General features: G+C 40.1%; 1 protein-coding gene across 2 annotated transcripts in view; it reads left to right on the top strand.

The window, feature by feature from the left end:
• ZBTB44 (zinc finger and BTB domain containing 44) overlaps positions 1-11,159 on the top strand; it is a 38,166-nt gene extending 27,007 nt beyond the window's left edge. The window contains exons 4-6 of one of the 2 annotated variants that reach the window (XM_054997638.1): positions 1,158-1,321; positions 2,738-3,038; positions 5,317-11,159. In XM_054997638.1, coding sequence (XP_054853613.1) covers positions 1,158-1,321; positions 2,738-3,038; positions 5,317-5,599 — 748 coding nt within the window. In that variant the 3' untranslated portion in view covers positions 5,600-11,159. The remainder of the gene's footprint in view (positions 1-1,157; positions 1,322-2,737; positions 3,039-5,316) is intronic. The other variant, XM_054997640.1, reaches the window with a different exon arrangement.
• Positions 11,160-11,362: the final 203 nt, after the last annotated feature.

Raw genomic sequence — 11,362 nt, forward strand, 5'->3', positions numbered from 1 at the left:
GAGAGCTCCTAGAAGCTGTGACTGACCCAAGGTCACCCAGCTGGCTTCAAGTGGAGTGGGGAATCAAACCTGGTTCTCCAGACTAGAGTCCTGCACTCTTAACCACTACACCAAACTGGCTCTTTAAAGTTTAGGGACACACAAAATATCAACAATTTATGAGTGAGCTTTTATGCTGGTGTAGGGCCAGTGTGGCATTAGACTTGGACCAGAATATCTGGGTTCAGATTCTACTCAGCCACAAAACTGAATGGTTAATTATGAGCCAGTCACTGTCTCACAAATTTAACCTACTTCATAAGATTGGGTGTGAAGAAAATTAATCATTTTTACAGTCCAAGACAAGAAGCACAAAACACACATTAAAGAAATAGTTATAAGAATATACACAACTATTTCATTAAGAAGTAAGACATAAAGAAAATGAGAGAATGCTGTGTTGGCCACCCTGAGCTCATACAGGAATGTATAAACATATCTGTAGTAGGCCTTGAGAAATTTTCTTTGGCTCTAGGACCAAATCCCAAATATTTAGAAGCCAGCCTCATTTCAGGCTTCAGGCTTTTTTATTTTAATTTTCTAATACTAGGTGCCATAATGAAATTTCTAAGCATCATGGAGAGCTGACACCTGGGATTTGTTGAGCTTTGGTCTATAGTATTCATTCAGTATTATTATCATTCATTGCATATGCTTTTAGTTTCACTGCCCTGTGAAATAGGTCAGAAATCCTAAACAGAGTTATATCCTTCTAAGCCCATTGACTTCACTGGACTTTAATAATTTTGCTTAGAATTGCCCTGTACTACTTCCAGTTGACATGTGTGTGTGTGTGTGTGTGTGTGTGTGCACGCGCGCACGCACACTTGCCTAGGATTACCCAGAGCAATTGACATGTGCAATATATACAAACATTTCCCATGTATATGTTTGTTGAAATTTCTACAGTGCCTATGCAACAGCTGCAAAATCAGTGTGATGTTTTGGTAAATTTTCAAGGCATTTGAACATTTGATATAGTTCAGTTCAGTGAACTTTTATCGTCTTCACTTTTTAATTGATTGTTGCCGCTTCTCATCATGCATTCCCATTCATATTGTGATGTTTCATGTCTGTCCTTGACACATTTCTAAAAGAGTGATTGTTTATCTCTCCAGATTGGAACCTGTCCAATATCCTTACCAGCTCTATATTACTCCTTCAACCAGTAGCATAGAGAGACCCAGCCCAAATGGTCCTGATAGGCCTTTTCAGTGCCCAACTTGTGGTGTTCGATTCACTCGAATTCAGAACCTAAAACAGCACATGCTCATCCACTCAGGTAAGAAACTTTGTTCTTTAACTTTCTGAAGTGCAACAGTTTGGTTATAAGTGATTTAGGTCAAGGAGCCTGTAACTTTTGTTTAAAAGCTCACATTGCATATCAGCCAAGTAATCCCCAAGACAATACAGTTTACAGAAGGTGTAAAAATTCAAGTAAAACCTTGGAAGGATTCGACCTTTGGTCTTTGGAAACCCGAGAGATTGGGATTACAGAACTGGAGCTTTTTTGCACATCTTGAACACTTTTGTTCAGGATTAGGTACAGCCAGCAGTGTCTGCTTCATTTTGGCCTTTATGCAGTTATGCCCACAAACCCCCTTATAATCCGATCTGCACTTAATATGGACAGGATACAGCCTTGTTCTAGGAAGATAACCATGTCAAAGTTTTCCCTTTTAAGAAAAAAGAAAATAGGGAGGATACACACTGCAGAAAGTTTTTTAAAAGTTCAAAATGGCATACATTTTTGTTTGGGAGTAAAAGGAGAAGAGTCCAAAGCTATTAGTGTTAAGCACATTTGCTTGGAAGCAAGCAAGACGCACTTAAATCAGCTTGTGAGTAAAGAGGTTTAGGATCGGAACGTTCCTTACAAAAGTTAGGAGTATTCAAAACCATGGTTTCGTTTTTCACTGAGCCACAAATGGCAGTGAAATTGATGCAGCAGAAGCCAAACCTCCCTGCATTTTGATCTCTGAAAGCTGTAACCACATTTTAAACATGATAGTGCTTGGCAAGGCATTGGTGCAGAACATAGACGTCCTCTTGCTACTAGCATTTTATTAATCATGCCAGATGCATTCCCATGCTAGATGGTATATAGCTTGGAAGCACACAGCCTTCAGAGGAAAAATGAGAAGGGTTTAACGGAGACACAGAATGGTGTGGCACAGTCATGTGAAACAGCCCTTGAAGTGACAGAACGTAGAGTATTGCTATTTCAGGCCGCTTGTATAATCAGCAGCAAAGACTAGTTAGTCTTTGATAGTAAAAAGAGTATTATGAAGATTGTGAAGAGAGTCATTAAATCTGCTTCCTTTATGATTTGCTGAAACCATTTTTAAAAACATATAATTATTTTTAAAGCAGTAAAGCCACTTTATCCAAAAACTCCTTTCTAAAACTGTACTGCAGATTTAAATGATAGATCCTGTGCCTGATCACTACAGACTTCGGTCGATGCTTGGTTCAAAGATTTATACTCCCAGTCTTTTGAAAATAATTTCTGCAGCTTTAAAGTTTTGCTAGGGTTTCTCTCTCCACCCCCTTTTCTTTTAGGAGCTTTAGGTAACAGATAGATTCTATGTGAATGGGCATAGCTGCTGCCCTTACACTGAGCAGTAGCTGGAATTTTGCCCACAGCGGTTTTCAATTGTAGAGAGTCATTTTTTTTCCCCCTCTCTCCATCTTCCCACAGGCATTAAACCATTTCAGTGTGACCGCTGTGGGAAAAAGTTCACCCGGGCTTATTCGCTAAAGATGCATCGCCTGAAGCACGAAGGTAAACGCTGTTTCCGGTGCCAGATATGTAGTGCCACTTTCACTTCCTTCGGGGAATATAAACACCACATGCGGGTTTCCCGGCACATTATCCGCAAGCCTCGGATTTACGAGTGCAAAACATGTGGCGCCATGTTCACCAACTCTGGAAATTTAATCGTTCATCTGAGGAGTCTGAACCATGAAGCGTCAGAGCTAGCAAACTACTTCCAGAGCAGGTGAGGTGCACAGCAAAAACCCGTCAGGGAAACATGCTTTTTTCTAAACCATCTCTTCCCGCTTTCAGGGCAGCCTGCAGTTACCTTTTCCTGTCAGGTTGCCATTTTATTGCAGTGCAGTGGGCTCTTGCATCCCTATTAGTAATATCTATTCTGCTTTTGGAGTGTATAAACTGTGTATATATCAGGGCCAGAGTAGATGGTACTGGGTCTCCAAGTCCACCGGGGGAAGTGGCACCATTTTAGAGCTTGGTTTAAATTTTTCAGAACGCTGCAAGAGCCTTATCCTGCTGGGGACTGCCACACATGGAGATGAATCAAGCTCTTGAAAACGACGCAGTGAGGAAGACGAGAGCCTTTCATACCCCTACCCTGTAGTTCCCAGCAGGACCCAGGACCCTGTGGCAATTTCAGAAATTATAAACCAAGCTCTAAAATGGTGCTACGTCCCGTTGGCAGAGTCAGCCCGATATCATCTGGTTTGGCCTTCAGATCAGAGGGGAAAAGTTACATTCAAACTGCCTCATATGAAGTAGCCCACCCAGTTGGCTTTCCAGGATTATCTGCAAGCAAGTTAACAGTACAGGGTATAGCATTCCTTTATTGCCTGTCTTGCTTTCATAATTGCTTTAACAGCTGCATCCAAAAGCAACACAGTACCATTGAGGTGGCTGATCTGATCTAAAAGTTGTAGTTTTGTTTTAACTACTTCTCCGTTTTTGAAGGGGAATTAAAATGCAGTTAACATGAAATAGATTCTAACCAGTTTTATAGATAAAAGGAGCCTGCCAAAGTTGATCTAGTAGATGATCTGCCATTTAAAAGTCATTGATTTCAGAAGGGCAGTTCAGCATCTGCTTACTTCTGTCACTGATTTAAATCAGTAGGATTTAAAATCGCTTTCTTTTGACTGGATTCTATTCAGTAGGATACCTGTTAAAACCTGCCACTCGAAGAAAAGTTTATCACCTGATTTTAATTTGTATGTTCCCTTTAATTGGCCCCAAAATGAATGAACTTTTGTGGAGCAGTTTGTTTTGGAACTTTGAAATGTTATTTTCTGTATACTGTGTTGGTTCCTGACTCTGACTCCATCATAGAGGTGAAATGCTGGTATTGACTTCTGTTAAAATTCATGTTTCAGAAGCCATCTTGGTAACCATTATCTTTTCATGGGTGAGCAGAGATCTCTTTCCATGTTATGTTTTCCAACACAGCAAGTTAAGCATTGTAGGTGTTCTTTTTACTGCAGATATTTTTGCATTCATGAATTAAAAGCCTTGCCCAAATGCTTATCAAATAAAAGTGGAAAATCGTTTTTGTTTTTTCCCCACCCATTGTCTTGTGCAAGAGAAACTATCCAGCAAGTCCTGGAAGAACAAAATTCTGCTGGAAATTTTGTGTGTTGTCTGGATTTTTTCCAGCTCAAAATAGCCATCTCCCTCTTCTCTTATTCAGAGGTAGTTAACATAAATGCCCCCATGGTCTCTTTGAGGCCCACGGAGGCTTCCCCCCCCCGAAAGTTCATTGTGCCCCTTCCTGTCTCTCTGACCCCCTGGCTGGGAGCTCAGGCAAATGGCTTTTCAGTAGCAACACAGGCTGTTCAGAACAGTGAGAAAACCTTAGCAGTCTAAATACGACTCATGGACCTGATTTTGCCTCCCCAACCATTATCATTTTATTAATTGGATTCTCTGTCACCCTTTCTTCTTTAGAATAAACACCCATCCATTTTGGCATGAAAGCATTCTGTTGGTGGTGATGTACCATGCATTTGTTATACATCTTTAGCGGAGTCAGACTCTTATCCCACACCCTGTGGAAAAATACAAGATTGACCTTCCGGTATATTTCCGCATTATAGTTTTGCACCCTTTGGGCCAGTTTACAGAATTCTGGCCTTTGCGTAGAGGGTCTCTCTTGAAATGGTTTCATCTTGTATAGTTCATTTGTAAGGTTGTCGTGACTTCTTCCATACTACTGCAAACATCTAAAAAGAATGTTTTGCGGGACCATGGATGCAATTGCCCCAACCGCATTTTGAGTCTCTCTTAAGGAGTAACGTCATATGATAACGGGTAAATCCTGAAGCTGTTTGAAGGGTTCTCTGCATAGCAGCCATAATATATAGACTGGTCCTTAGAGAGTTTTTCCTGAGGCAACCTTAACACTGTGCGGTGAAGGTAGTTTCCTCATTCACCTATGCAATGCTGTAATTAGCACAGGCGTCTTCCATGTGTCACTAACTGTCTCTCCTGACCTTTGACCTCCCTTGTAGTGATTTCCTAGTACCGGACTACTTAAATCAAGAACAAGAAGAGACCCTCGGCCAGTATGAGCTAGGAGAGCATGGATTTGAAAGCAGCTCCTCTGTCCAAATGCCTGTCATTTCACAGGTCTCATCAACTCAGAATTGTGAAAGCACTTTCCCCTTGGGGCCTCTGGGTGGGTTGGCAGAAAAGGAGGAAGACGTGCCAGAGCAGCCAAAGACTATTGTAAGTGCCGAGGCAAACCGAGATGAACCCCCGAAAACGGGGCTCTCGGCTATTACAATTGAGTAAGTCAAGAGTTTGGTTTCATTTGTGTCTTTTTGGAAAGTGCCTGTGTTTGGTCTTGTACATTTTAATTTAATTTTCAGAATTGGGGGAGAATGTACCCCTTATTATTTTGTAAGCTATGCTGTTAAAACCATAAACTGCAAGAGACATTACACTATTTTCACAACCAAACAGACACGTTTTAAGGCTGAAATGCACAGTAAAATTCTGTCTGAACATCACATGCACTTCTAAAGAAAAACCAAGCACACACAAACTCCAGTTATTCTGCAGTTAGCACTAATCACCAAGAGATTCTTTTTTTTCCCATTCTGGTTTTGCAGAACTTCTTGTAAAAGAAGGGAAATGGATGGCTCACAAAATAACAAGTAATGCATTAAAAGTCAAGCACTGAACAGACATTTGATGAACGTTGGTAATCATTTCAGTATTTTCACTTAGAAAGAATTTCTTTGGTCTCTTACTTTTCTTGGGCATGCAGTAACCTGAAATTTACAGGACCTCCTCTGTTTTTAAAAGCGGATGATTGATTGGCTTTGGCAAAGCAAGGGAGGGAATATGCCCCAGTATGTTCACCTCTGGTATGCCGCTCCTTTTTGGAAACTGTTCATTGAAATGGCCTTACCTGGATTTTATTCTGTGAAGTCTAACTGTTCTCTCTAGTCAACAAATCCTAGTGACATTTAATAACTTGGGATAGTGAAAAAGAATGACATGGAGAGAGTTTACAAAGGGCAAAAAGAGTTTTTGTGCATTAATGCGGTTATACATCTTTGTGTGTAGTTTTATTAGTCTGTTTTAGATAAACCAAGCAATTTATTTTCTTTTGGAGGCCAAGTTTCTAACCCAAATGGGCTTGTTTACAAAAGGCCTGTTAGCAGTGATAAAATGTTCTTACTCTGAAACGTTTTTATACCCTTCCAAGCTGGTTTCATAAAAGCCATTACTCCTGCTACATACAGAGCTCCAACAAGCAATAATCTGAAAGACTTGCCATTTCATCCCCCTTCCCCCCAGTTTATGGAAGGTTAAAAACATACGATAAGCATTTCAAGCCGGCAGTTTTCGTTTCGTTGCCAGTGTCTTCTGTTATTGGTAAGGCTTAAAAATTTAAATTAAAAGTTTTATAAGTTCCTTTACTTGATTACTGTCAAGCTTCATAATTCAGCTAATACAAAAAAGATTTATTCAAGGAAGTGCCATTGAATTGAATTTCATGTCACCATCATCAAAGTGAAAGAAAACTGGGAAAAGGGCTGATAGGAACAAAAGAATTGTTGAGTAACTGCGGAGGTCAAATAACAGGGTTGATATTTTGTGCAGCAGCGCTTGAAGCCTTGAAGACGGAGGCAGTCCGTTTCCAAGGTATGTGATGTTTCTGCTTATTATAGCACATCCATCCAATCAAAGTGCTCCTTGCACTTTTCCGCTATTTTAGTAAAGGGCTTCAGAGGTAAATACTAACCAATTTTAAATTTAAGTGTTCTGTTAAATAGGTTTTTTCTTCCCGTGAATTTTTAAACAGATATTTTAAAAATAAAAATTAAAGCATTTTTCCAGATTTGTAAAAATAATGTTTGGGGCTAGAGGTGTATATTCTTGAAGAACTCCATAGCAAAGGATTATGGGCTTAGAAGAAGTACAGTGGTTTGCATGGCTTCATCATCAACTCAAAAACCAGCAAACGAGGCCGCTCGCTATTTGTAAAGTGATCTTAGCATTCTAATAAGTATGTTGGAACGAGTCTCAGTGATGAACGCTGAACAGTTGCAGACAGATTCATGCTTTACAGGCAGGGCTTTTCTTCAGGGGGAACGGAGTTCCGGAACCTCTTGAAAATGGTCACATGGCTGGTGGCCCCGCCCCCTGCTCTCCAGTTTAGATTGCCCTCCGCGCCATGGCACGGAGGGCAATCTAAACTCCCCTCTGTCTGGAGATCAGAGGGCAGGGCCACCGGCCATGTGACCATTTTCTCTGAGGGCAACCCTCTGAGTTCCACCACCTCTTTTCCCAGAAAAAAAGCCCTGTTTACAGGTAATGTAAAGTATGCCTGTTTTTAGCTTCTCATCCACAGACTCACTTGTTTTACTCACCCATGTGCAAATGATACAGGAAATACTAAAGCAGGTGATCTACATGAATGGATTTTTAGGAGATTTAAAATCTGGTATCAGATTGCAAATTGATTTCTGAAAGTGGAAAAAAACACTAAAAGAAGACATTCTTAATAGTTTGTGCTTTGAGCTCAGTCCACTGTCCTTACAAAAATTAAAAAGTGAGCCTAGTTATTATTTGCATGAACTGTAGTCTACTGTGTTGTGTCACAGTTTTTTAAAGTCCTCATCTTGTTGTATTTATTTGTTATTCTTAATGAAGTATCAATTCATAATTCTCTCTTTTTACAAGAGAGAGGGTTTGGGGAAGGGCGGTACATATAAAATGTCCCTTGATAAAAGAACATGCCCCTCCCCATAGAGCTACTGGCCAATGAAATAAGTCTCTTTTTGTTGTTGTTTTTAGTTCCAGAATGTTTTGTTTGTTTAACCACAGAGAGACTTCCGTTGTTAGAAATGCTTTATGATAAAACACTGTGGATTACAACTGAGGATCAAAAAGAAGGCCAGTTTCTAACCTCTTGGCCAACCCAAAACATTGTAGCCCCATTGATTTTTAAATTGAACTTACTTCCAAGTTAATATGTCTTTCTTGCCAAAGTCAGAAATAGTAAATAGGCATCTTGTAGCATACTTGGCCCCTGAAAGCCTAGACATTCTGGCCAGCCCTTTGACAAATGCAAGTGAGGGCCAAACCAGATGTGATGTTGTGGACCTTTTAAACAATACTGTGCTCCCTTAAATAGCAGGTGCATGCAGGCCCAACACTGACTGGGACTGAAGTGTTTCTTGAAATAGTCTGGCTCAAAATCGGGACCACATGTAGCACTATTCAAAAGGATCACCATTCATGGAATTCCCAGCCTCGCCTCTTTGGCCCTCAGTGGCTCGCCTTCACCCACCTGCTCATCCTAAGATCTGAATGGACAATTCTAAAGAGGTCTGCAGTGCAATCTTAAACACAGTTAGATCCTTAAGCTCACTGAAGTCAATGGGCTGAGGAGGGTGTAACTCTGCCTATGTTTGCAGTGCTAGTACCTAAAAGGAGAATGAACTTACATCCTCTGAGGTGCCACTGCAGTCTTCCTCATGCAGAGTTTATGAATAAACCAACTTCCAAGTGATTGATCACAAAGGTTTACTACAGCCTTAAAAGTCTGGCCATCTGTGCTTTAAATTAAAGTAAAAATAAGTTCAATTTTTTTTCTAGAGCAACATCACAAGAATTGCATTTGTAGGCAAATGATGTTTTCAGCATAAGATCGTAAACTTGGGTTCACTTTGGTGACAAGAGTAGAATCCTCTTAAGCAGCTCTTGGCTCTGCGATTACTGTCCAACTTAATTCCTACAGTGGCTTGGTGAAGCATTACATCATGTTATCTATCTATCTCCCAAGTATCAGGATGTACTATACAGCTTTCCCTTCCGTGGCTTGTAACAAAAAGAGCTTTATATTCAGATGGAAGGCGTCTGTTCCCACAAAATTTGGAACGAGGGACACTGACGGGGGCTAGTATCCACACCTGACATTTTTCTCACTTCTCTCCCACAGAAGGAGCAGAATTGCACAGTGCCGTGAGGATTAAAAAGGTGTTTAGGGATTTTTTTTAATGTGCTGACAGATCACACTCCCTAGAGGCCCTATGGAGAGTGCACATACATTGGAGATGAGGTTACGTTTCCCCAAACTGCAATATGGAATGTCAGCTTCATGTAGCATAATGTCTTTCTATCACCAGCTTGTTTCCCTTGGATGCACGTTTGGGAAGTCAATTTGACCTCTCTTCTCAGGCTGACCAATTTTATGCTCACAGTTCTAACGCTGAACATAATATTCGGCTCAGTTGTTGAGAATAGTTCTAGTTTTGGCACTTATCCTTTGACTGAAAAGTGTAAATGTGAATCTTTTCTTTTTAAACGAAAGCAACGTGCCAGTGTAGCAAAAGAAAAACCTTATAGAGAGATGTTATATTTTATAAAAAATATAGTCCCTAGGCCCAAAAAGAGATTAAAATTGTATTTTTTTAATAATGCCTTTGCAAATTTTTAAAATAGTGGCTTTGGCCAAATTTTTTAGTTTGTTTTTTGGTTACTAACTTTTTTCTTCACCACCCTCAAGATAGCAGAGGGTTAGATTCTGTCTCCTTACCACCATCACCTTCCTTCCATAGAGACTGCAGAACTCCTTGTATCTAGAATGGTTTGGATAGCATTTAATACAAAGGAGGGGCAATTTCTGCTTCTTGGTTGCCTTGCTGCAGAAGGCCTTTCTTTTCTCATCCCAAACAAGAACAAAATGTTACTGTTACTGACCTCCAGCTTTGCAGGAACAAGTGGTCCCTGCCCAAATCCAGGCTAGTATTCTGCCATTCATTGAGGCTTTTGCAGGGCCACGTATGGCTGGGAAGCGGGGTAGAAATATATAAAAATAAATACTAGAGCTTATCAGTAGAATCAAGCTGGTATTAAAAATACAAAATCTATTTTTAAAATTGAGAAAATGTGGTTTTTAATTTTAATCCTCTGTATGGTATTGAAGTACTTCAGTGGATCTTATAAAGCTTACCCAGGGATCCGGCTGTGTTAAGGGTGCTTTCATGCAGCATTGTGAGTGAACAAGAGGGTTTGAAGACACCTCAAAAGGGGCAGGTTTTTTTGCTGCTGCTATTCTGATAGTCCTGACTACCAGAGGCTTGAGATTGCTTTCTGGCTTCACTTATGCAGTGCTGACTGTGTCTGGGTGCCTTTAGAAAAATGGGGCAGCAATGTAAGAATTGAGTTCTCGGTGGGGGGGGGGGGTCTGCAGCAGCAACAGCTTGATCCTCCCTCCCCCTTTTAACTGTGCCAGCCTTCAGTCACCAGCCGCCATCCCGTACAGCTTCCCTTGTCCGTGCCGACCGCAGCTACACTACTTGGCATGTTTATTGACTTAATGGAAATGTTTCTTGGGTTTGTTTTTGTTTTTTAAATGTTGAAATACACTTTGCATTTTATATACTATATCTGGCTATTAGTATTTTTCAGGAACCCATAGTTCTCGGTGGCTATATATATATTTTTGTGACTTTTTGTAAACTAAAGTGCCGTTTCACTGTTACAATCATTTTTAGAGTTCTTGTAATCAATGTGAATATCATGGTTTTTTCAAATCTGTTCTGAGCCTGTAGTGTTCGCTTTTGTGATTCTATGTGTAATGTATATATTCTGTATAGTTACATTGTACTGAAATATTAGCTTGTTTGATATAAGAAGAATATGTATTGGGTACCTTTTTTGCTAGCCTGGTTGTTTAATCTTTAAAAAAAACCCTTCAAAATTTTTAAAAAATCTCCAGACTGGTCCCATTATAAGTCAAAATTAAGAGGGAAGAAAAACTAGTTTTGAGTGTCTTTGGATAGAAACATGATGCTAAGATTTTTCATTAAAATATTAATGTTTTATGGAGTAAGCACCTCTTTCAGTGTCATTATTTTTCTGTACAAAGCATATGTACAAAGGGCACGTGGCCCTTATAAATGATAAAATACACTTTACAAAAACATAACATCCCAAGGGTCCCCCCCAACACAAACTTCCAGGAGATAATGAGCCATAAGGACACCCCAAGCTGGTGATCCTTCTGCTAGCATGGCACACACTAGATCATCTGCC

The sequence above is a fragment of the Eublepharis macularius genome, chromosome 14, assembly GCF_028583425.1.
Source record: "Eublepharis macularius isolate TG4126 chromosome 14, MPM_Emac_v1.0, whole genome shotgun sequence".
Taxonomy (NCBI): Eukaryota; Metazoa; Chordata; class Lepidosauria; order Squamata; family Eublepharidae; genus Eublepharis; species Eublepharis macularius.